General features: G+C 47.2%; 10 protein-coding genes across 10 annotated transcripts; 5 read left to right on the forward strand and 5 right to left on the reverse strand.

Moving 5' to 3' along the window:
• Positions 1-409: 409 nt before the first annotated feature.
• On the forward strand, positions 410-1,822 carry PGRI_078010 (Zn(II)2Cys6 transcription factor; the record flags this gene model as incomplete). Its single annotated transcript, XM_040795515.1, has 1 exon — positions 410-1,822. The coding sequence occupies one exon, from the start codon at positions 410-412 to the stop codon at positions 1,820-1,822; it is 1,413 nt and encodes a 470-aa protein (XP_040653192.1).
• Positions 1,823-3,573: 1,751 nt separating this feature from the next.
• PGRI_078020 (putative C6 transcription factor) lies at positions 3,574-5,634 on the reverse strand (the record flags this gene model as incomplete). Its single annotated transcript, XM_040795516.1, has 2 exons — positions 3,574-4,857; positions 4,906-5,634. The coding sequence occupies 2 exons, from the start codon at positions 5,632-5,634 to the stop codon at positions 3,574-3,576; spliced, it is 2,013 nt and encodes a 670-aa protein (XP_040653193.1).
• Positions 5,635-6,392: 758 nt separating this feature from the next.
• Positions 6,393-8,270, reverse strand: PGRI_078030 (putative MFS transporter; the record flags this gene model as incomplete). Its single annotated transcript, XM_040795517.1, has 3 exons — positions 6,393-7,065; positions 7,132-7,387; positions 7,442-8,270. 3 exons carry the CDS (start codon positions 8,268-8,270, stop codon positions 6,393-6,395), a joined length of 1,758 nt encoding a protein of 585 aa, XP_040653194.1.
• Positions 8,271-9,593: 1,323 nt separating this feature from the next.
• Positions 9,594-10,760, reverse strand: PGRI_078040 (uncharacterized protein; the record flags this gene model as incomplete). The annotated part of the gene is made up of 1 exon (XM_040795518.1): positions 9,594-10,760. One exon carries the CDS (start codon positions 10,758-10,760, stop codon positions 9,594-9,596), a length of 1,167 nt encoding a protein of 388 aa, XP_040653195.1.
• A 99-nt stretch (positions 10,761-10,859) lies between these two features.
• PGRI_078050 (uncharacterized protein) lies at positions 10,860-12,312 on the forward strand (the record flags this gene model as incomplete). The annotated part of the gene is made up of 2 exons (XM_040795519.1): positions 10,860-10,939; positions 11,250-12,312. 2 exons carry the CDS (start codon positions 10,860-10,862, stop codon positions 12,310-12,312), a joined length of 1,143 nt encoding a protein of 380 aa, XP_040653196.1.
• A 152-nt stretch (positions 12,313-12,464) lies between these two features.
• On the reverse strand, positions 12,465-12,968 carry PGRI_078060 (putative tubulin-specific chaperone Rbl2; the record flags this gene model as incomplete). Its single annotated transcript, XM_040795520.1, has 3 exons — positions 12,465-12,566; positions 12,630-12,716; positions 12,801-12,968. 3 exons carry the CDS (start codon positions 12,966-12,968, stop codon positions 12,465-12,467), a joined length of 357 nt encoding a protein of 118 aa, XP_040653197.1.
• A 938-nt stretch (positions 12,969-13,906) lies between these two features.
• On the forward strand, positions 13,907-15,110 carry PGRI_078070 (elongin A domain-containing protein; the record flags this gene model as incomplete). Its single annotated transcript, XM_040795521.1, has 3 exons — positions 13,907-13,964; positions 14,023-14,099; positions 14,196-15,110. The coding sequence occupies 3 exons, from the start codon at positions 13,907-13,909 to the stop codon at positions 15,108-15,110; spliced, it is 1,050 nt and encodes a 349-aa protein (XP_040653198.1).
• Positions 15,111-15,840: 730 nt separating this feature from the next.
• On the reverse strand, positions 15,841-16,423 carry PGRI_078080 (NEDD8 family protein RUB1; the record flags this gene model as incomplete). Its single annotated transcript, XM_040795522.1, has 3 exons — positions 15,841-15,940; positions 16,023-16,090; positions 16,250-16,423. 3 exons carry the CDS (start codon positions 16,421-16,423, stop codon positions 15,841-15,843), a joined length of 342 nt encoding a protein of 113 aa, XP_040653199.1.
• A 594-nt stretch (positions 16,424-17,017) lies between these two features.
• Positions 17,018-19,264, forward strand: PGRI_078090 (60S ribosomal eL42 domain-containing protein; the record flags this gene model as incomplete). Its single annotated transcript, XM_040795523.1, has 7 exons — positions 17,018-17,092; positions 17,143-17,392; positions 17,461-18,034; positions 18,210-18,330; positions 18,820-18,912; positions 18,979-19,163; positions 19,225-19,264. The coding sequence occupies 7 exons, from the start codon at positions 17,018-17,020 to the stop codon at positions 19,262-19,264; spliced, it is 1,338 nt and encodes a 445-aa protein (XP_040653200.1).
• Positions 19,265-20,467: 1,203 nt separating this feature from the next.
• Positions 20,468-22,546, forward strand: hxt8 (uncharacterized protein; the record flags this gene model as incomplete). Its single annotated transcript, XM_040795524.1, has 11 exons — positions 20,468-20,527; positions 20,603-20,630; positions 20,688-20,749; positions 20,804-20,994; positions 21,056-21,484; positions 21,538-21,599; positions 21,659-21,788; positions 21,842-21,981; positions 22,044-22,157; positions 22,230-22,335; positions 22,408-22,546. The coding sequence occupies 11 exons, from the start codon at positions 20,468-20,470 to the stop codon at positions 22,544-22,546; spliced, it is 1,461 nt and encodes a 486-aa protein (XP_040653201.1).
• Positions 22,547-24,068: the final 1,522 nt, after the last annotated feature.

Below are 24,068 nucleotides of genomic sequence, written 5' to 3' on the forward strand. Positions count from 1 at the left end.
GCCTGTCTATGGTGTCAAATGGCTAAAGTATTCCCTCTATAGAAACATTCCGGGTGCATCCCGGGTGCATCCCGGGATCCTGGGGCCCCACGTATGATGTTCTAATTAATCGGACCATACACCCTAATTAGCGCATTCAGAACTCTTCATTGGCCTGATCTTAAGACCAAAAAAGGGAAATACAGGAAATACACTTCTCCTTTTCTTTCATTTGGAGTTGATTCGCAGTCAATGTAGCACGTGACTATCCGGGTACGTTCCGGGACATAAGCAAGTGAAACAAAGTCCGGGGTTGTTCCACTTCCCTTTCCCCCTTGCTTTCGGTCACCATCCGGACCACCAAATAGTACAGCAAATACTGTGGGCCACATGTACCCTTAGTGTGGCTTATAGGACCAAGCGCTGTCAAATGCCTCCTAAGGGTGGAATCGCTAAACGGGAGCCCCGGCGTCGCAAGATTGCCTTGGCCTGCGAGTCATGTCGGGATAAGAAGGTCAGGTGCGATGGTATAAAGCCAATTTGTGGCCCATGCACTCGACGCTCGTATACCGTTGGCCAATGTGTATACAAGCTGGATAATGCGAGATCTGCTAGTAATGATGAATACCTGAAGATTCTCCATAATCGAATTCGAGAGCTTGAAGAGATATGTGCGAAAGGTGGAGTTGCTGTGCCACCTGGGCCTTCACAACATGAAGACTCCAGGGTATCTGGAAGTCAAAGTCATATCGGTGGAGCTATGGGTCTAGATCATCTGGACGCAGAATCTAGGACATCTGTTGCTGCAGAAGGATTACTAGGACTGGGTTCCACCCCTGTACCATCTGGATCAACTCCCCTATCTTCAACACCTGCTTTTCAGCCGCCAAGATTTCCCACGCAGAGAAATTGGCCGGAATCTGAACACTACAGATCTCCACGTGTCACACATCTGTCCCCTGAATCTGCCCACCCACGAGCAGGCAGTATCTATCCTTCACCATCTCTCAACTCCCACGGTAATGTCACCGCCATGGGTGCAATATCTGTCGCAGAAGACGACCCAAGCACGGACTCCCCACAGGAGCAGCAATACTATGGAAACTCTTCAGTGGCCTCTTTTATGCGTCTTGCAGGAGAGTCGATGCCTTTGCAGTCGTACATGTCAGCTTTGCGGGGCAGCAAGGGTGAATCGTCAAGATCCCAGGGCCCTGATACGGAGATTTGGCGAGATCTAGGCCATCCCTCGGTAGATCTTCGGTTCGACGACTTCTCCTTGCCGCCTCGATCTCTAGCAGACCACCTTCTTGAGTGTTACTGGGACAGAGTACATTGTCTGTTCCCATTTTTCCATCGCCCCAGTTTTGAGCAAGCGTATGAAAATCTCTGGGGGTCGGACAAAGCAACCAAGCCTGAGTTGCCACAGCTTAATATTGGGCTTGGAGGCGCATTTGATTGCGGTCCTAATTCAATTGTCTTCCATTGCGCACTCAATTGCATCTTTGCCCTTGGCTGTTATTTCTCTGATATTCAGCCTGCGGACCGGGAGGCCGCGGTTTACTCATTTTTCCTTCGAGCAAAGCGATTTGTCAATCTTGACCTTCTGGATATAGGCACAATCGGCGTAGTTCAAACGCTTCTGATTGTTTCACTTCTTCTCCAAAGCACCCCTTATCCGATTCGGTGCTGGAATGCAATCGGACTGGCATGTCGAGTTGCCCAAGGACTCGGGTTGCACGAGACAACCACGCACGCCTCGAACAAACCTCTGGAGACAGAAATACGAAGGCGTACGTGGTATAGCTGCGTCATTATGGACATGTTGGTGCAATCGCTTTTCTAAATTCCCCTCGAGAAGACATAGCTCACTGATAAAAATAGGATTGTAAGCATGACACACGGAAGACCAAGCATGACTTGCCATATCTCACCGTTACCTCTGCCTGCAATGGGAACGGACTCCCAAGAAGCTGATCCTTGCGAGCTTAGTGGACAACCCTGTGATCATAAACTGGGATATATGACGTTCTACGTTTCAACCATTGAGTTATACAAAATTCTCGAATCTATTCTATCCGAGGTCTATAATGCTTGGCAGAGTCGATCGAATAACACTCGTGCCAGTTCGCTACAAAACTCCAAACTTTGTAGCCTGGATGTATTGATGGAACTCGACGATAAGCTTGCTACCTATGAGGCTAACGTGCCACGGCTCCTGAATTGGACAGATGAAGTATCACTGCATCACTCAAGCGGAGGTGCTTCGTCAATCTTCAAGCGCCAGCAGAATGTGCTGCGTGCGAGGTAGCTTCTCTTTCTGGACCTCCATTAAGTTGCATTATCTAACCCAAAGAAAAAAAAATAGATTCATCCACCTTCGCCTCCTGTTATATCGCCCCATGTTTACTCAACTCTGCTCCGATGAGCGATCAGGGCCATCACGCTGCTCTGATACCCAACCCGGCGAGAAAAATATAATCTACTCCTCAGTCTTCTCAAAATGTGCCGCCTCTTGCGTCATGGCCGCCATAGACCTGGTCTCACTTGTTCATAAGACATATCGAACAAGTGTAACTGATGCATGGTGGTATAATGGATTCTGTTCGTATTCGATTCCGCTCGTTATTTATTCATACTCATCGACTAACATGTGCTAGACACATCGACTGCAGGGTTCATACTGATAATGTCATACTCATGTCATTCTATCCGAGAGCAGGTTGATTCACAAATTGTGGACGAGAGTTGGCGCAAGTGCGAAGAGATATTAGCTTTTATGGCTATGTTCAGTGTCTCTGCCCGCAACTCATTGCAGTTCTTGCAACTGACGCACCAACATATTATGCAAAATTACTCATGTTCGTTGTTGGTAATGGGTCTTCATTGTGTATAAGCTAACTCTTGTACAGCTACTTCTCGGCCTGATGATGTTTCGTTGATTTCTACGCAGCTGCACCAAAGGGCCAATCAACAACTAAATCGACCCGACTTGTCATCGCAGCCTACCGAGCCGATATCAGACGAACCCACCCTCCGTCACGAAGCCAATAATATGGATATCAATCCTTTTACAACTTGGGATGATATGGGGTTGGGCCAGGAAGAGTTTGGATTCCTTGGGAGATTTGATTTGCCTGATCTTGCAAGCTGGTTCACGGATATACCCCCTTGAAGATACCATGAACGGGAGTTTTTATTTGAAAACATACAACGCGGGCCACTAGACCAGACTGACGCTAGTTGGCTACTTCGCATGAATGTCATCCGACCTGAGGTCCAAAAGTCGACGCAACCAACCCCGAGCAAGCATGACTTAGCTTGACGAGTCTGCTGAATATATGCAGACATGTCCTATGTTGAAACCGAGGTCCCAATTACCTCATCAGAAACAAACACAGAAAGAGAGAGATTGGTGGGAGGCTCACATTTTACCGAGTAGTATGCGTTCTCTTTTCAAAGTGCCGTGAAATAGCCATGGGAACTCCCCATGATGAGGAAAAACTCAGAATATGCAGTCTGTCATATTATATCACAGCCAACGGGCATCATCTTCCATCTCTCGCATGTATGTACAATCAAAAGGTCGGAAGGACCTCACATAGGATCGAAAATTTTCGTATCATCATGACTCCAAAAGGACCCAGACAGGCTCTCCAAAGTCCCAAAGTCTGGCACCCATAGAGGATCATTCTCATCCTGATCTATCCATGGCGCCAGCTGCAACGCCATTCTAACCGCATGCTCTGAATCATCGTCCGGACAACCCTGCGGCTGGGGCGTAGCACCGGTAGTATCAGGAGCCAATCCCGTCGGGTTGACTGGGGGATATTTATCACTCCCGGACAGGCCGGGAGCAGTAGTAGGATTCCAATTAATGCCATACTGGGCCGTCATCAGCTCTGCCATTCCAGCATTGCGCGCAGTCTCATTGCCCTGTAGTTTCTCCATGGCGGCGTTGACCAGCAGCTCGAAGGCATCACGGTATTTCTTGACCCATGCTGCGCGCTCGCCCATTACGAAGAGGACTGTCGAGCAAGCGCGGATGTCGTTGCTCATGCGGACGGACCAGACTTGGTCTGTGTGTGTCCATAATGCGTAGAGGAGGGTAATCCCGGCCATAAAGACTGTTTGCACGGCTAGGAAGGAGTGGCCGTACTCCAGAGTTTGGTGCAGGCGTTTGTGGGATTGGCATATGTTTCCTGCTGCCAGGATGCAGATTTGGTAGTATGGGTCTGTGATCGGGAGGAGGGGGAGGAATGGCTGGATTAGTAGTCGGACGGCTCGGTTGAAATGTAGCATTGGGTAGTCAAGATCTGGACCGCTAAATCGCAATAGGGCAGATTCTTTCCATTGTTCCAGTTCAAGATATAGAGGGTCCATTTTTGGTCGGAGGGAAGATAGGGGGCGGTCGGCGCGGTAGATTTTATGCTGGATGCGGGAGTCGATGCGACGAAGTTTGAAGAGGTAATTTGCGAATGTCAATGTTGTGGTTTTGTTTGGATCTAGGGGTGCTGTGAGTAGCGTGGGATCTTCAATGTCATCATCCACTTCTAATGGAAGGTCAAGATCGATGTGACGATCGGATATACTGAACGGGCGACCGAGGGACATCGATACCACCCGCTCCAAATAGTACACAGTCCAAAATAGTCTTCGTCGCATTTGAGTGGTAAATGGGTCCATGTTGCTTTCATTTGCCTTTCGGTGAAGACCTATATCGATAGCAGTACGCATAGCAAGTCCAATCATGTACCACATGCCGTGACTGGAAGCAGTTCGGAGGTGATACACGACAAGAAGAACCATGGCCTCGATATTATCAATGGATCGTGCTTCACACATTGTCGGTACATGCTGCAATGCGGCAGTATAAAATCGCTAAAACTTGTGAGCGATGACCAATCTAGCGTTCGCGGATATGATTACCTCAGGAGTCGTGTATGCATATTTTTCACTCACGCGAAGCATTGTTGCGCCGATTGCATAGACCAGGTTGAGTTTAAAGCTAGCAAATCGATCAGAAGGAGTAAGGTCCTCACGTTTGGTCTTCGCCAATCGCCATCGATCTGCATGGATCTGCCATACTTGTTTCCGATTAAGGAATGGATATCGAGAATGAAGTCGTGTGAAATATGTTTCGAGTATTCGTGCCCCCATCTCATCTGTTGGGGGCTCAACATTCGCTGGCAAGAGATCTTCCATCCTCGTTGCCCGATCTCGAACTTGAGTTGCGCTGGGCTGCATCGAAGGCCCATGTATTTGAGTTGCCTTGTTCTGAGAACTATTGGCGGTACCAGTTTTCTGTTGCATTCTTGAGATGAATTGGTTCCATACACTCGTTTGGACCATCTCTCCCAGGTCGGCAGCGAGAGAAAGACCAGAACTGGATCCTACGTATGCAGGGGCCTCGGAAGCGCTCAGGGCAAGAAGTCCCACGATCTCTCCGACAGGATTATTGTCAAATCCCGAAGTAGTTGTGCGTGGTGTTGTGTGCCCAACTTGTGGGGAGAACAGCGAAGACGCAGTATTTGTGGCAGCAGCATTTCGGTCTAATGATCGATCAGACTCTGCAAGTTTACGCTCAAGGAATAGTACACGTTCCTCTAAGCCACGAGTGTAACTAACATCCAATTTAGCTTTTTCCGGGTACTTCATATATTTTGGCCTTACTCATTCTGGGGGTCTTTATCCTCTCGGACATTAGACTTGTCGCACGAGACCCCCGCCTTCAAGCAGTTGGAACAGGTCGGATGTTCATTGTCACACTAAATAACTATGAGTCAACATATTCGCAGATATGCTATTGAGTAGATCTGATGCACCTTCTGCTTCCGTGTCTTGCAACGAGTGCATGCGGTCCTCCCGCGTTTCCGTGGGTTATGGTCTCGCGATGCGGGAGTTGTCTGCCTTGATGACTCGCGACTCTGCCCGAGTGCATACATATTGGAGAATATCAACCTCAATTTGGCACATCAAGACGCTGATGAAGTGCCATGCCAAGGTGAGATTGAAAGAGGTCGGAGATAAGGTTAGACCGGAATGCCAAGACATAGCATCTACTAACACTAACGTAGCCTATAGTTTACAAAGCACCTACGATATTAGATATTTTACTTCATTCTTTTTTACGATTCGGATACTTGTGTTCAAAGAGATATTTTAAAGGTGGTAAGTCATCTGGAGCTAGCCCTCCATGAAAGCAGAGCTTGGAAAATTATGAACAGCTTCTACCTACAATTTTCATTGAGAATACTCTATATCCCTGGAAATCATGAGCATCAAGTAGTGTATTAGATTAATCTATCGCAAGATATATTACCTTTTGGGTATCGGACGCCCCCATGCAGCAAATGCAAATGCAGATTTAGCCAAAGTCAAAGCAAAATGAACGGGCCTTCATCATTTTCAACTCTCTACATGCCTCGGTGCTGTTGCTGTTTCTCCTCTCCGTGTCCTTCAGTATTAGGTTCTGGCCGAGAAGGTGGCATCCATGATTCGGCAATTGTGGACACAGAATGACGCTTCTCGGCTTGGTGGTGGGTCTGAGGGTCGACAAACTCTTCGGGGTATTCAGAAGTAGCCGCCTCGGTATCTCTTTCCTCTTGGGCTTTTCGCTTTTCCTCTTCAATCTCTTCCGGCTCCTTTGGCCTTTCCAGACCTCTGTCACGCACGAACATACATGCCAGGAAACACACACCGATGAGGGGGACCTGCAGGATAAATACTGCGTGTGAAGCCTTGCTGTAAGAAAGCAGGATTGAAGCCCACTCATCTGTGCTGAGGTTCGCTCTTGAGGGAAGTGAGTACGAAGACTCTGCCAGATACGCGAACTTGGTTGGTAGATTGGAGCGAAGAGTAGCTTGCAGAATTGCTGCAGAGATGGCGAGGCCACATGACCCACCAATGCAGCGGAAGAAGTTACGATTTGCAATCACGACTGCTCTTTGGGACTTGGTGCAATGTGCTTGCAGGGCCACGAGAGTGGGCTGGAATGTGAAGCCAATCCCAGCACCCATGACTGCCACAATGACTGCAATAACGGCCGGATGGGTGTGAGTACCGAATAATAACATGAGGCCCGACCCTCTATGAGAAGGTAACTAGTATCAGTATAGGATCAAAGAAAGAGGGCGTAGGCATCGATCAACATACAAGGTCCATAGGCCAAATCCAATCCATATGATTTCGCCATACCGCTTTAATCGTGAGATGTACAGTCCAGATGTGATTGAGAAGATTGACTGGGCCGCAACCATAGGACATGTCATGGCGGCAGAGGTAATTGGCGACCAGCCACGGGCATTTTGGTAGTACAATGGCAGGTAGTAAAGGCTTGCCTGGTAAACAGCACCATATAAAAAGCTCTGCAAGAAGATTGCAGAAATGACCTTATTGTTAAAAAAGGCCACTTTTTCAGGTCAACTGAATGTCCTTTTACGAACTATGGGGGATCGGAACATACCTGGTAGCATCGGAAGTGTAGCCACTTTCCATTCAATGAGCAAAAATGCAACGAGTGAGCAGCCCCCGATAACGAGCATGCTGATGACCATCGGTGAATCCCAGGGGAAATAGGATCCACCTCCTGAGATAGGAATCAAGAGAAAAATGATACCAACGGAGGATGCAAGTAGCCCGAACCAGTCGATGCGGCCAATGTTTTCCCGGAAACTATCTTTTCGTGCATTATTCGGAATAAGAAAATATCCAACAACCGCAGAGCAAGCAGCCAAGGGAGAAATCAACCAGAAGAAACCGCGCCAGGTTGAACGCATGATGAAGGCAGCACCCAAGAATGGTCCAATAATATTACCAAGACCAAGAGATGCGCCCAAAATACCCTGGTACTTGCCTCGTTTTTCCAATGTCACGATATCAGAGACAATAATCATCGTCAAAGAGGTAACACCACCACCAGCGACACCAGCCAAGCCTCGGAAAACATAGAACATAGCCGGGTTCTGGGACAAGCCACAGAGCAGGTCCGCAATACACAGCAAGATCAAGGCGGAGATGTACATAATTTTCCGGCCAAATATATCTGACAGTCGGCCGTAAAGCACCGTGAACATGGTGTTTGCAATTAGTGATGAGGTTCCAGCCCAGGAGATGGTATTCTGGGCACCAAGTTCGCGTGAGATGGTTGGTAGTGTAACACTGATACCATTCTGATCCACCATACAAATCAGTAAGGAAATTGCCAGACCCGTGAAGACAACCATGAGTTGTGCGAAGGGGAGAATATTTGTTTGATCGTGAAGGGCCTTTTCGGCCTCTCGTTGCCGATTCATGACTGCAGGTGTGGTGACACAATCGCTCAAAATGGGTCTCCGTAGATTGTCCGAGGTGTTTCGTAAAAGGTGATGTGTGCTTTGTGGTGTAGGTGTTGCAACACACGAAGTATATTAAGGTTGGGAGGAAATGCTTGGCGTGATATTATCCAGAGCACACAATTTTATGGAATGTGGAGGGTCTCAACGTTATTTAGAGAAAACAGTTAATCCTATAGCAAATTTGTTGATTTAGGAGTGTCATTTATTTTGATAGAGTTTTTTTTCTCTGACAGGATTTTAGGGCCTTCCGATCCATCGGCGACTGAGGGCTGGATGTCGATTGGAGCTTGAGCGCCGGTGTCACATCGGATCCAGGTCCGACGCAAGTAGAAACTTGTGCGCTCGGTTTACACTATAGCCCGATATCAGACCGATGAATAGCAATCCAGACACTCTCGGCTCAGTTCCGCGTCATCTTTTCGGTGTTGACGAAAAGTAGAATCTGTTGTGGATCCGCAATGTCGGATAGCCGATCGGACATCCGATGGCTGAGTAATGTCCGGGATGCCGAATCAGGAAACCTATGCCTTTCTCTACGGATATTTCTCCGAAGTACTCGAGTCGCTATTGTTCTACATCTTGATCAATTGGGCGGTCAATTTGGCTGCACTTCTACCATCTGAATTCATATATCCTAAACACAGATGCATACATAATGTACATTTGGGTGTCGTCACACCGCCGCGTATGCTGAACGCCGTGCGATAATAGAGAGCCATTTTGACAAACGCAACCTCAGGGAATAAGCTTGTTTTGGGGAAGAACGTACTTGATTGCAAGGGTATAACAATATGTGGTAGATGGGTTGATGGTCTCAAACTAAGTAGGTGGGAAAAGGAATTCCCAAGACCATCAACAAAAGTCGTATCAAAACAGGATTAACTAGCGTCGTTCGTCGACTTCATAACAATACTAGCCCTGATAATAACCCGTCCTAGGTAATCTCGGATGTTACTTCCACTACATAAGATTAACCTATATAGAGTTCTCACAGCCGAAATCAAAACAGAGATCCCAGACAAGACTCATCGAACTAGCCCCTTTAGGCTTGAGTCAGATGTTGCCATCGTGTTCTGGATCGGGTATCCAAAATCGTAATCTTGATGTCTCATAGAACGCATAGAGACCCAGGAGCCGGGACGATCAAGGCATCGAATACCATACATTGTCGTGCATAGTAAGGCATAAATTCAGCTGGTGCTTGTGCTGACTCTGGTTGCATAGCTGCATATTCCAATCTCATTAATATGGTGGCCGACATCATCCTCTTAACATGATATGTTAGGTATGCGTCGGTCCAATCTGAACTCCTAGGCCACCACCAGGCCAGGCGTTCTGGATAGTAGGTGTGTTGGAGGCATTAATATCGTAAGCAGGGTTTTCGCCAACTGCATTGCTACTACTACCCACACCGTTCTGAGGAGTAGGCCCAGCGTGTCTTGGAACATTGCCAGGATTCGGCACAGCATGATGGGTCATATAGCTAGCACCGGTGACGTTGCCCTGGTTTGGGAAAAAGCTCTGATTCAGTGACCCGCAGGTTGTGCAGGTGAATTCAATCTTGAAATTGGTAAGAACCATCTGGGGGACGCCATCGTGATCACTACGGTTGGAGTAGTCTTTCGGAGGTCCAACCACTCCTACTGGTAAAGTAGCAGCCGTTTGGTATTCGACTCCCGATTGTGGCATAGTCATTTGATGTGGGTTGTGATTGAAAGAGGGTTGATTTTGTGTGGGTATCGGTACGTGTTGCCCCTGGGGCGGAGGTGGCAGGGCTTGGGAACTAGATGGTGGAGCAGGTACGTGGTTGTTTGAGGTCTCGTGTGGGGACACATTATCATCATCAATCAGTGATGGTGGAAGATGCTCTGGGAGCCAGCGATTTTCGGATATCTCCCCATATGTGTCTGCCCCTTCTCCTTGCGACTCGGGAGATTGCTCAGGCGATTGCTGTTCCTCTGCGCTCATTTCGATATCCGGCCCCTGTTCATCCTGGCCCTCGCTATGCCGCGGCTGAAGTTTGGTAAGCGCTCGCTGTGCCTGGCGCAAGGAGATGTCATACCCGTGGTAGCGTTTCACAGCATCCACGACATCCTGGGCGCGTATTTTCGACTTCATATCGAAAAGCTTCGGGATCTCGCCCAGCAAAAACCTCACATGGGAAGCCTCAGAGCGAGCAGGTGTTGCCGCAGGGGAATTTGCACTCCGGCGGCAACTATGGCTGTCTTGAAGACTGGTGATGTAGGTCGCACTTTTGTTTGAGCGACAGACCACACGAAAGAAGCAAGTTGCCGATGATCGACATCCGATAACTACGCTCTTCTTGTTGCTTCTGGATACACGAAGCTCCCAGTGTTGCCTGACTGATATACTTCGTACCACTGTTTTGAACTCTTCCAGAGAGCAAAACCGCTGGCCCACATGGAGGCCGGAGTACATCTCAGTCATAGTGATGAGACTGAGGCAAGCACAGATGATACAACAAAATTAGCAGCTAGGACAGCAGTCACAGAGTCTTGAGCGACAAAGTCCATCGGGCCTCTCGTTATGGCTTCACCAGGCCGTGCTTGCAAAGAGCTTTGGATTGCGGAGTACTGGGTGATCCTTAAGCAATCGAGGGATACTGCGTAGGCTTGAATTGGTGTCTAGCCCAAAAAAAGCCTTGGAGGCTATGATTAAATTGGGTAAACCAAAGTCGATTATCTTGTTAGGCAGCACAGCTGATTGTTGAAGAATAGCCATTAAACCCTGGAGGTCAATAAAGGTTTAAGGCGGAGTTCCAAGTGCCAGACCGCTCAGCTTCACTTTTCATATTCCTCCCCACTTCCAATCATCTTGAAGTCGCGCACACTTCCAATCTATTCTGTGCTATCGGTCTTTGGGATCGCACTCCATAATCAAATACATAAGATGGCCTCTTATGGGCTTCTAGGCCAGCCAGAAGAAGGTCGAGTCCATTCCAGCTCTGTCCTCGCAGGTCAATAATGTTAACGCCCAAGCTCTCACAGATGCGCTCCACAAGTCGCGCCTTCTCAACGTTGAAGAAAAACCATTCAAGCGAATTTCGAAACGACTATTAAATCCCGAATCCCTCATTGTCTCACAATCCTCTCTCCCTCTCACCCCTCCTCCCGAAGAAACAGACGCCGACTCCGATGCGACCGCAACAGAAGCCGGGAAACAGAAAAAGCTTGAAGAATGGCGCCACTTCCGCGAGGATGTCTCACTCGACTTTGCCGCCTTCGAGGCCAGCATTGCGCGCGTCCAGTTCCTTCTTACCAGCAACGAGCAAGAACGCCAGCGATATGCCACCGAGCGGGTTCAGATCCTGTCGACGATGCAGTCTGTACGGGAAAGCACGGCCGATCTACGCAGTCAACTTGTAGAAGCACAGCGACTTCTATCTTTGCGAAAGACCTATGATGAATTGACGGAGAAAATCACGAGCAACCGCCTACTCAAGCCGCGCGAAGACCAGTCAGCGAACCTTCAGAAATTGCGACTCGAGATTGCGGATCTCGAGAAAGAAAGCAAGGATTATGCCATGACATGGGCTGAGCGACGTGAGCAGTTCGGTCGCATTGTGGATGAGGGCATGCAGCTTCGTCGCCTGATCCGCGATGAGAAAGAGGAAGTCGAGCGCCGGGAAGGCATGCAGGAGGGCGCAGACGGCGACGAGGGAGATGCCACATCCAAGGGCAAGGCTAGCAGTGGGAACACCCCTGGTCCTGAGGGCGACGCCATGACCCCCTCCCAGCACGCCCAAGATGAAACCGGTCGATCATCTGCTCTGCAGGTTGAGAAGTCCGGGGTCGCTGGTGCTGCGTCGCCTTTGCGTCAAGTCACAGCTGCCCAGATGGATGGGGCAGTATCTAGCCGGGAGGACACCAATATGATTGATGAAGGAGAAGTCTCTGCGATTAGTGATGGCGAATTATCCGAGCTCGAGGAAGGAGAGGAACTGCCCGATGACTTCAACGGGAAGATGGATACTACCTGAAGATGCATTTCGGCATGTACATTACTAGCACTAGCAAGGAGTTCTGGGTTATGGTCTGGCGTTGGGCATGTTTTCAATTTACTGAATAAGATTATGGAATCTTCCACCTTATGGGTATTCTTTTTTTATCCTTGATGTAATCGACATCTCTTTCACGAGATCTCGCGCTCTGCAGTCTTAGCTTGGGCAATGGCTTCTTTGCCAGCGGTAATATGCTCAACGTTGCTGTCCATTCCCTTCTTACCCTCCTCAACCTATCAGAATTAGTTAACGGAATCCAAGAATACAATCAGGTAGAAAAGGGATGTTACACTCACAATCAGAGCCTCCAGGTTCGTAACAGCCTGCGCAAGCTTCTCCTTCAATGTAGGCAAAACCTTCTTGGTCTCTTCAAGAGACATACGCTATCATTTATGTCAGCATTAGCGGTCTCAGAATGATAGACAAGATGATTTAGTAGAAGCAAAGCTTCCGTACAAGGCACATACTTCTTGCTTCAGAGTGTACTCGCGGTTCTCATCGTCACCAGCAGTATCAGCCTCCAGTCTTTTGATACGTTCAGCCTGCTGCAACAGCTCCTTGTGATAAGAAGCTTCCTCCTTGACCAGACGAATCACGGAGGAAGTGATGATCTCTAGCTGCGTGCGGGGCGCCATTGTGATTATCTGTTTGAGAGTTAGACGTGTCTGAGGCATTCACTCCAGGTCTCGAATAGTATTTGCAGAAGTGCTCCTGTCAAATGAGAATGGTGTCTTCTAATCACGCTATTGAAAGTCTATATCCAGCATGCAGAATGCCCGGATGATAGCTATATGGCTAGCGTTGCTGTGTACAACTGTTCAAGACACTGGGTATACAGAAGGGCACCACGGCAACAAGGAAGAACACGAAGGACTTACCTGTGAATTTTGTATTTGACAGCAGAATTTAAATGCTGAACCGATTTTCGATTTATCAAAAGTTCATTGATATGCCCCTCGATGATGCTATCAAGACGGTGTTTGCATTGTTTGCATACTATCACGTGCTCAGAACTATAAGTTCCAGAGACGGAGGATGAATCCGAGACACAAGATGGATGCAAGAAGCCGTTGGAAATATAAAAGGCTGTTTTGGAAGCCAATGGAGCTCATATATATTATTTCTGCTTTCGATACTTTGTTAACTTGGCAAAGTTGTTATAGTTTATTCAGCAAAATAGTTTGAAATACCCAATTTGAGAGATTCAGTCCTTACTTGGGCACCTATACAGATATCATAGATCTACCTAACCGATAACTTATATCTGATCAGATCAATACTATAGAGTATTTCATAGTCCATAGCCATATCACAAAATTAGTACAAAGCAACATTAAAGCATTAAATCCATGGAGCTTCAGGCAGCCAATCAGCGTTCGCCTCCGAGACCGCATGATCCATCCATTTATTTAAAGCCGAGACTCTTACCATCTACAACCACGAGAATAGCATCACATCTCGCATCATTTTATCCTTTTTTCTCTTAAAACTGTCTCTGCTTTATATTTTATTTGCTTTTACCCCATGTCGCACATCTTATGGTACTTTGGATTGAACCATTGTCATCATAAAGATGCCAGCCCCATCACTGCTTCATCTGGCCACAGCCACAGCTATCCGCTTTGTCAAAGGTATAGATGAAATGCATCATCTCATTTTGGATGGTTTTTAAATTAATATGACTTTCAGACCTAGATGATCTAGGCGCTATGCCATACTCTCTTGCGCGTCCTATCTTGCTTAATATCCATAATCCCGAAAAGCTGGTACGTGTTTCTAAGCCTCACTTTCTATAACTTCACTTGAGTTTCATTCATAGTCCACTTTCAAACTTACTAACACTATTCTTTGTAAATTTGCAGCACGCTATGGAGCTCGCATCCCCCCATTTTGCCGAAGAAGATGAAGAGCTATGGCTTGAGCTCATTAAACGAGACATTCCCGATTGGGAGAAGTACCAACTTCCGGAAAATACGAACAACTGGTATGGGGTGTACTGTGATCTCTGTGACCAAGTGCAACGTTCACTTGACGCAGATGCGGAGAGAATGAAGATGGCGATTGATGGCATTAGTGCCAAGCGTGCACTTCTCACTCCTAAACTCATCCCTGAGGGCAGGGGCTTACGCATGGCTGGATCCCGACCCTCTGTACGACAACGTCATGCTACATATGATCGTAGGATGGTTGGTCATGACAAGAAGCCCAGCATATTCCAGCCGCAGAAGCGCAACACTGCGCTCACAATGCCTACGAAGTCTCTCAACAACCGTGCGTCGCAAGTTAAGCGTGCACCGATCGGCTTGGTTGAAGAACACCGCCGCCCCACCGCCGAGCAGTCTGCACCACAGCCGATGTCAAAGCCGCAACCACTTGCCCCACGTATTAGCCGCCCCAGCATGCTTCCGCCCTCCCTCCAGCACCCTATGCTGGCTCGGAATGAGGCGCGACTACGTGCGCTGACTTCCACCGCCTCTGCCTCATCTTCCTCCCACTCATCCCGTGTTGCATCTAGCAGCAATGCGCCTAGCGCAAAAAAGTCGCCAGGGGTGGCCACTGAGCACAAACTAAAGCGCCGTGCGACCTCCCCCCCTCATAGTACAGAGACACCTTCTTCTTCCTCCTCTTCTTCATCAACATCATCCCTCCCTGCCCCTCCCATCTCTTCTCTTCCTTCCTCCCGCCCGCCTTCCTCCGGGCCTCCTCTTCCTCGACCGGGCGTCATTCGCCGACGCCCGGCACCGAGCATTTTCATGCCTGCAAAACGACGAAATTAGTCGTGATATTCAGATAAAACTTTTGTGATTTGAAGGTCTCCTAAAGGAGGCCTTAGATATTTACCTATGTGGGACATTGGCCTCGTCAATGTTTTTAGTCAGTTTGGAGCAAAGGAGTTTGGCTTTCCTGATACCCAAGGGGATGTACCTCACTTGCGATTTAAATTTGTCCTTGAGAACTTATTCTATTCTTCTATTTGGTTCTATCTATAAGGTTGATGTAGGCTCTATTTCTCCGATGATACCGGTTGGATCCCTCTCTTTAGCAATGCAAAGGAACTGCATGTACCCGGATAGCGTTCGAAAGTCATTTAGCTGAGTTTTTGGCCGAGTTTGGTTTAGTATTTTATCGCCATATCTCAGTGGTACATTCAAAAATGCACTCGCAGTCCTACGTAGTGAGTCGCATTGTATCTCCCGCGGGATTTTGCGCCACTGAAGTAGACATATGCAACATTCAATAGGGTCAGAAACGGTATAGCAAACCCAACCCAGTCCATAAATGAAGCTTATGTCCTTGAGAAAAAAGGACCCAAATGAATAATAACGATTCAATCCAGAACACCCAGGATGCATGCTGCCTCGCTGTTTCAACTCAAATCCCAAGCTCCGCCGCAGTCCCTGCAGCTCGAATCCTCGCGAAGTGGGATGCGGGATGGACAAACACTAGTGTTCCTCGACTGATTCACATTGCTGCAGAAATATGGTATCTAAAAATGACAAAAAGCGTTTACATTGACTTCGCAGCGCATCCTCCACGTAGAGCAAGCACGAGATGGAGCGTGGCGCCACCTTCGAGGTTATATTCTGAGGCTGTCTTGTCGTCCGCCCTATTGTTGACAAGTTATTAGCTTTGGTTTAGTTTTGATAATAGAAAAATGCAAGAAAATAACTCGGCGAGTAGTTTCTTACATCTGCTTGCCGCCGAAGATGAGTCGTTGCTGGACCGGGGGAATTCCCTCCTTCTCTTCGACACGCTCCTTTATCCGGGAGACCTTTATAGAAATTTCTATCTCAGTATAAACGCATACATATGACATGGATATCACGGGACTTGTGGATGTGGTTTCAGTGGAAGGGCTAAGGTGATTCCGTGCGGGGAGGAGCTGGAAACGCATCTAGGCTGGCGGGTGGTCTACCTTGTAGTCAGGCTCGATATCGAGCTCAATCTCCTTGCCGGTGAGCGTTCGGACCCTGTTTGGACGGGAAATGTCAGCTTGTGGCTCTAGGTAACCTTGTCCAAGTACGGGGTCATGCGACGATACAATGGGGACGGAGTCGTGCTGGAGCTGAGAAACGTACTTGATCAACATATTTAAACTGTGTCTTGTTTCAGTTTGGAAGTAATGGAGCAAGGTATGGGTTGGAATGTAGTTGCACAGCTCTTGTCAATGAGTTGGAGAGAAGATGTGAGTCCGGCGGGGTTTTGGTGGGGGCCTGTGGCCTTATTGCCTGATCGCGTCGGAGCCTCACTTTGACTTGCGACAACATTGAATGTATACAACATACAACAGTAGTGCAGAAATCACGATAATTAGGACTTTAGGAAGAATGTAGGATATTCTACTGAGTTTTTTTTATCTTTCGTTGTCTTAATTCTAGCAGTAAACCACTGAAACACCGCTTTTGAAAATAACTTGACCTTTCGAGTTTAGAAATATATATTGGACTAATTGTAACATAGTTAACATATTGGAGAAAATTAGTACATGTATAAATTGAAAAGCTATTTTCTGACTTAACAATTGATCCATGTACTATAATCATTCATCTGTCCATAATTACTACTTGATAGCCAGAAAGTACACACGTATATATAGATACCTTCCACAGTTTTACTCCATCTACCCCGCTGAAACCCTTGGCCCAGACTAGAATCAGTCAATTGGAGTCCAAACCCAAACAACATGGCCAATGAACCGGTGCAAGATGTCACTGAGAATCAGTTTCAGCAATTGATCAGTCTTTCTGGAAATGATCCGGTAAGCTTGCGTTATTAATCGTGGATAGACAAATCCTGAGTCCCACGCAGAAACAATTGCAAATTGCCTATGAGACCCATAGAAGCAACAGAAATGCTCTTTTCAGAGATCAAATCTGTCAACCTGGATTTTCTGAATGGAAAGAAGATGGGATCCTATCCAAAGTCCTCGAGGCAGATAAGGGGTTGACAGACTTCGTGGACCCGAGACACAACCTTGCCTTTTGGGCGCGCCCGCCGCAGCATATCCGCGACTTGGTGTACAAGATCCAGCAGGAGCTTGGTCCCTTGATTGGACCTGGTACGTGCTATATATATGATCTGTGGTAAATGCGGAGAGGCCGTATTAATTGTGATTCTACAACATAGGTCTCTGGCTCGTACCTCCAGATAATCTGCACATGACCACGCTCGAGATCAGGTCTTCATTGACAGGGCCTGGAATCGACGAGATTGCCTCTTCTCTTGAGATGAGCGGGGTTTTAACAGAGCTGGCAAACTACACTCTCACCCACCGTGCCCGGCTGGTCAAGCCAGTAATCAGCTACGACACTTCTGCTATTGCTCTGAGCTTTGTTCCCGCAGCTGGCGAGGAAGATAGCAGTATGTATAGTGGAAAAGATGATCAGTTTACGTATCATCATCTGCGGAGGGATCTCTACAACATCGTGACTCAATCCGGCTGTCCAATCGCGGCTCGGTACACCGTCCCGTCTGCGCATATCACCATTGCGCGCTTCGTTGCGGCTAGTGACACCCAAGAAGGGGACTACTCAGATTCTCCAGAGAAATTTGAGAAGAAAGCATCACAACTTATTCATAAGATTGAGGATCTCAACCACGAACTCCGCTCAAATGTGTGGAGGAGATTGGGGGACCCATCTGAAGGGCAATGGGTGATAGGTCACGAAAAGGGGTTGGAGTTGATGAAGGGTCGAACGTGGTATGGAGTAGGGGACAGTATTGTACTTGGAGAAGGATTTCTATAGCAAAATTCAAGATATGTGCTGAGAATCGACTCGAAACACTTTCAGAGATCAGTGATGTCAAAGATGCCTCAGGCATGAATTATATGAATGACTCAGCATAACCTTCTTGGCGACTCCTAAAATGGTTAGCGCCAACCCGATAGGGCCTAAGCGAGTGAAATCCCACAACCCAACAATCGCACTTGCTCTCCTCCGACAAGCGACAATCCAACGACCACCACCCAGCTATCCGGCCAAGTCAGTCAAAATGGTAAGGATATCACCCTACGAGATATGTCAAAGTGTTTTCTGCAAGCCCCGGCCGTTCGAAGTTCCTCGAGTCGTGAAGAGATTGTGAGATGTCCACTGTGCGGCCGACCTCGAAATCGTCAAACCCGCCGACCGTCACGAATCACCACATTATGAACCACCCAACCGTCAGTTTTTCACCGGATTCTCGCAGCATGCAATATGAAAGTCGGCATTGAAGAGGGAATGTGTGGCGAAACTTGCAATGACAACACTTGGTGACGAAATTGAGGATTCGAGAAGACCACAATGGATGTAACCCGCGATCCTTTTTGAATCCCAAATATTCAATTACGCTTCCTACCCCAAGAAAATGACGACCCGGACAACACGACCCATCTCTTTGCGACATCGCTAATTTCGAATCGGACTTCGGGGCACGAACTACATTGACATTGATCTTCGCACAATCAGACCAAAAGACAAAAGCTCATGACATCTCTCCGCACAGGTCAACATTCCCAAAACCCGCCGGACGTACTGCAAGTCCAAGGAGTGCCACAAGCACCAACAGCACAAGGTCACCCAGTACAAGGCTGGCAAGGTTAGTGCCCTCGACACCGGAATGGTAGTCGTGAGCCATTACTGATGTTATCTTTCCATGATCTAGGCCTCCCTCTTCGCCCAGGGTAAGCGCCGTTACGACCGGAAGCAGAGTGGTTACGGTGGTCAGACCAAGCCCGTCTTCCACAAGAAGGCCAAGACCACCAAGAAGGTCGTCCTGCGTCTCGAGTGCACTGCTTGCAAGGCCAAGAAGCAGCTCGCCCTGAAGCGCTGCAAGCACTTCGAGCTGGGGTATGTTGCATCTGCAATTCTATCATCTTGCTACCCAGTACTGACTTATCTTTTTCTACAGTGGTGACAAGAAGACCAAGGGTGCTGCCCTCGTTTTCTAGATTGTTCAATTTCCTTGTTCGGCTTCTGGGTTTCCTGCATTGCACAAAGTGCTTCGCTGTTTTTGCGGAGCATATATGACATTGGCAATGGAAAAATGAAATAGGAATTCATCTATTCAAAAACACCATCTATGACTACCGGATTATGAGTCGTTGAATGATTATTTTTGTTTCACAGTAGAGCTGCTAGTAGCTGCCAACAATCGTAGTGACATAACGCATCTCAAGTCTTGCTGTCCATTGTGAGTTCTGGACTCCAATGTTCCCTATAAGTTCTGGATTGTTTGGCTTATATGCCCCAGCTATTGCCAAGGCTCCGTACACATCCTCAAGATGGGTCCCACTTATACCAGTGGAGTGTCTCGTGAGACTTATTTCGCATGCCTCACTTCATTTACCCCCAAAGCTACCAGCTTAGTTATGACCAGTTATGACCTATCAAAAAGATATTTAGAAGCCATTTGCCACCAATGGTCATCGTCATATGCTGGTCTAAACTTGACACGATCATCGGGGTTTCCCCGAGCACCTGAGAAGGGCCCGAGGGACAGAATATACATATTTTGTCCCCTCTCAATTCTGTCTACATATAACTCCGAAAAACTCAATATATTATCAGAGTATACAACATAGTAGGTCAAGAAGACGCCGAAGGGCGCCGAGAGTCCTAGCGTGGGGGTAAAGACGGGGGCAAATGCCAAGATGTCCCGATATGGTAACTCGGTTTTTGATTCTCAGAATTGAGTCCATACCATTAATTGGACCGGGTAACACCTCGAGAGGGGGTCTTTATACCGAAACTGAAAGAGCACACTCGTATGAAGATGTGGGATCTTTGCAGAATGACATATTCCCCGGACCCCGCATTCCGAAGGGAGGCCTTGAACCAGCCATATCCCACAAGGCTAAAAGGCTCAACACTCTATGAATTCTTGCGGGGAATCTCTCGTATCAAGGGCCTCCACCAGCCTCCCCCGCTTCCCCAGGAATAATTAACTCGGTTCTCCTCCGATAATGGTCGTCTGTATCTTGTCTCTCTGCCGTGTGACCCATCCTCGGCCCATCGGACGTAGCCCGGCCTATTCCTGTGACCAGAGATCAGTTATTACATCGGGGTAGCTCTTGTTCCTAGCTCTTGGTGATCTACGTTTTCTTTTCACTTAATATCCCTGTCTGATTCCAGAGAATCGACAATAATTCAAAATGACAATGTGGTATTCGCTGGGTATTGCTTTCTTTGCTGCTATAGGCACGTTCTTGTTTGTAGGTTGCTTTAATTGTTCCAAGATCAAATCTTGGCCCGTGACTACGCGAAATTAGCTCTAATGATTGAAATAGGGATTCGATACTGGCATTGCCACAACTAGTGAGTTACAAGTATCCACAAATTCAACATTCGCAACTCAAACTAACCATTGACTAGCCATTGCCCACCAAAGCTGGATTGATTATATGAAGCATCCATCAAATGGCGTCACAGGAGCTGTATGTCCAGCCAACCAGCCATTTAAGCTCAAATCCATAAACTGACCATTCTAGGTTGTGGCCGTATATATCGCCGGCGAGGCCGTCGGCGCCCTAACACAAACATTCATTGGTGACCGACTCGGCCGCATTCGCTTCATGCAAATGATGTGCGTGGTTGTGACAATCGGCACCGTTATCCAAACCGCCTCCGTCAACATCGGCATGTTCCTCGCCGGCCGCGTGCTAGCCGGGTTCGCAGTAGGGTAAGCAATACAAAATCTCCCAGATCTATAAATAACCGGCTGAAATTAACAACTATCCTAGTGGCATGGTTGCAACAGTCCCAATCTACCTGAGCGAAATCTCAGACCCGAAATACCGCGGTCTGATCGGCGGAATTTCTGGCTGTGGTATTTCATTCGGTACTATGATGTCGAACTGGGTTGGTTATGCTTGCAGTTACGCTCCCTACGGCCCCATGCAATGGCGTCTCCCTTTGGGTATTCAGATTCCCTGGGGAGTTATCATGTTCATTGGTCTTTCAACATTCATGCCCAACTCGCCGCGACAGCTGATTCGTAGTGGGAAGGTTGAGCTGGCGCGTAGCGAGTTTGCTCGCATCCGACGTGGCCTTGTGCTTCATGAGATGGAGGAGGAGTTTGGGCTTATGAAGGCGCAGATTGAGTATGAGATGGAGAGGGAGATGACTTCCTACCGGGAGATCTTTAAATTGTTTAGACATCGGGTGCTTGTGTGAGTTTAGGTCTTCTTCGGCTAGGTGTTTGGGAACTGACTTGGATGTTTAGGTCTATTGCTGTGCAGACGATGACGAGTTTGACAGGTGTCAATGTAATTCAGTATTATCAGAGTAAGTTATACGTACGAGTGTCGGACTTGACATTGTTGGAATGCTAATCTCTCTCTCAGCTATTCTATACAAGGGGCTTGGAATCGGATCACACTCGATTCTCGCTTTGGCTGCAGTCTACGGTACCGTTGCATTTTTGTCCAATTCGCTCACTACAATGTACATGACCGATCAGTGGGGACGTCGGAAGTAAGTGGATTCTTTGCGTTACCATTCAATTATCTGCCGCTAATGGTCTATAGGATGCTGCTCGCCGGATTGGCTGGTATTGTGCTGATCGAAATCTATGCCGCGGTAATGCAAAGGCAATTCCAAAATACAGACAACCGCATCGGAAAGGGCTTCGCAATTCTTGGAATCTATCTCTTTGTGGTTTGCTATTGTACGGATTCACACCAGGGCTGCAAAACATTATCGCTAACTCTTTTTTTCTTTTCTTTTTAGATGGCATGCTCAACAGTACTACATGGCTGTATGGCGCTGAGGTTCTTCCTATTGCTCTCCGTAGCAAGGTGATGGGTCTTGCCGCCGCATCTCACTTCATCGTTAATGTTGGCAGTATGTTTGGGATTCATTCTTTGGAAAGATGTTTCGATGTATGCGATTGCTAACCTTTTCACACGAAAATAGTTACCGAGGCTGGACCCAGTGCTTTTGCCAACATTCATGAAAACTACTACTACGTATTTGTAGCATGCTCTGCCTTCTTCTTAATGATCGCTTACTTTTACTTCCCGTAAGTCACCGGTCTATTTCTGATATCAGAGATGAGAGAAGAGGTAAAAATGAGAAGCTAACACTTCTTTAGGGAAACCAAACAGAAGACCCTCGAGGAAGTGGCTGCCGCGTTCGGTGACCAGGTTGTGGATCAGGACACGGGACCTAAGCGTGTTAGTGTTGGTGAAACGCACCACATTGAAGAGTCTGGAACGGCAAAGGCAGTTTAAATTCTCCATGAAAATTGGTAATATAATGCAATTGCAAGCTAGAAGTGCATGGATATTCAAATTTTCTTCGAATTGTACTCCGTATAAGTAGTCAGGAATATATTAAGAGGAGAATTTCCCTCCTCTGAAGGTTAAATTGTGGCTTTTTTGTTTTGCCTTCTTTGAACTACCGAAGCCACAAAGTAAAACAAATCATTGCATATTAGGCTGAAATATTTAAATTGGACCTTGTAACGTAGCTCGTGTTTTGCCCCCATTTCAGCCCTGAGTTCATGTAGAGAGTAGTCTAGAGATCATATCTTGAATGCATAATTCACCGTTCGACCGGTGGTTAATGATTGGCGCTCACATGTCAATTCTCTAGAGCTCTAGTATCTAATCCCTAATAGTGCTTCATGGGTAGCGTTTGATAGGCTTTAAACTCTACGGGGACTATCAAATGTAAATACCGAAGCTAGTTACCATAGGGGAAGTACAACATTGAATCACGTATTTGGAACGATTGCCGGAATCGGGAGGCCATTTGCCACGTACTTTTGGTACATCTATTTTGACCTGCATTCTTTGTATGTTTTTGAATCTTTCTAGTAATTTCGGATATAACTCGGAATCAAAGTGGAAAACCATGTTAACAGGCTCGAACTAGTTTAACGTTAAAAACTGACCGGATTTCCGACAGTCAGGAACACGAGGGTCCGAGCCACACTACATAGTTCGCACAATGGAATTCGAGAGCCTTAGGAACCTTGGATTGTATATCCTAGTATATTAATTTATATTAATTGATCTACCTTATTGAGTAGTAGAGGCAATTGGGGGAGTGGAAAGATCTGGTGCAAATCTCGGATCCGATCGTGGAAATTTAAGAAAAAATAAACATTTCAAAACCAAGATACTGGGAACTGACATTGACATCTCCGGGGAGCTGAAAAACTCAGAATTTTCACGTGGGTTAAAATTCCCCTTCCGGGATCTAAGGTAGATAGGTATGGAGTTCAACCGCCAGGTCATCCAGACCGGGGGGAGGATTTGTTGTCATGGCGCATAAATGTGGCTAATGGAAAACCATCTTAACCAGTCAAGACTGTTGGTGCCTATATTATGCAGTTCAGCGCGTGTACTTTACTAACAAGCTGAAGTAAGGGGGGTAATGATCGGCAACCTGTGTGGCTTAGCCATTGTGGCAACGGTAACTCGGCTCTCGAGTTATTCTTATGGGTGTCTCACAAAAAATAACAAAAAAATAAAAATAAAATAAAAATAAAAAAAAAATAAAAAAAAAATAAAAAAAAAGAGTGACGAGTATATTCACCTTCTGGGCATTGATGATGTTATTTGGTACACATCCCCATTGAATGGTTCAGAAGGCCCGAGCAATGATCAAACCATGGATTGATAAAGTGTATCAAAGCCTAATTAGGACTAAACCATCCCAAAGATCTGTTACAGTCTATACCAAATACTGTTTAGCGGATATTCATTCTCCGCTCTCTTTGATCGACCTGGACCCTTGCGATTTTCA

Source organism: Penicillium griseofulvum (genome assembly GCF_001561935.1).
Source record: "Penicillium griseofulvum strain PG3 chromosome Unknown contig_6, whole genome shotgun sequence".
NCBI lineage: Eukaryota > Fungi > Ascomycota > Eurotiomycetes > Eurotiales > Aspergillaceae > Penicillium > Penicillium griseofulvum.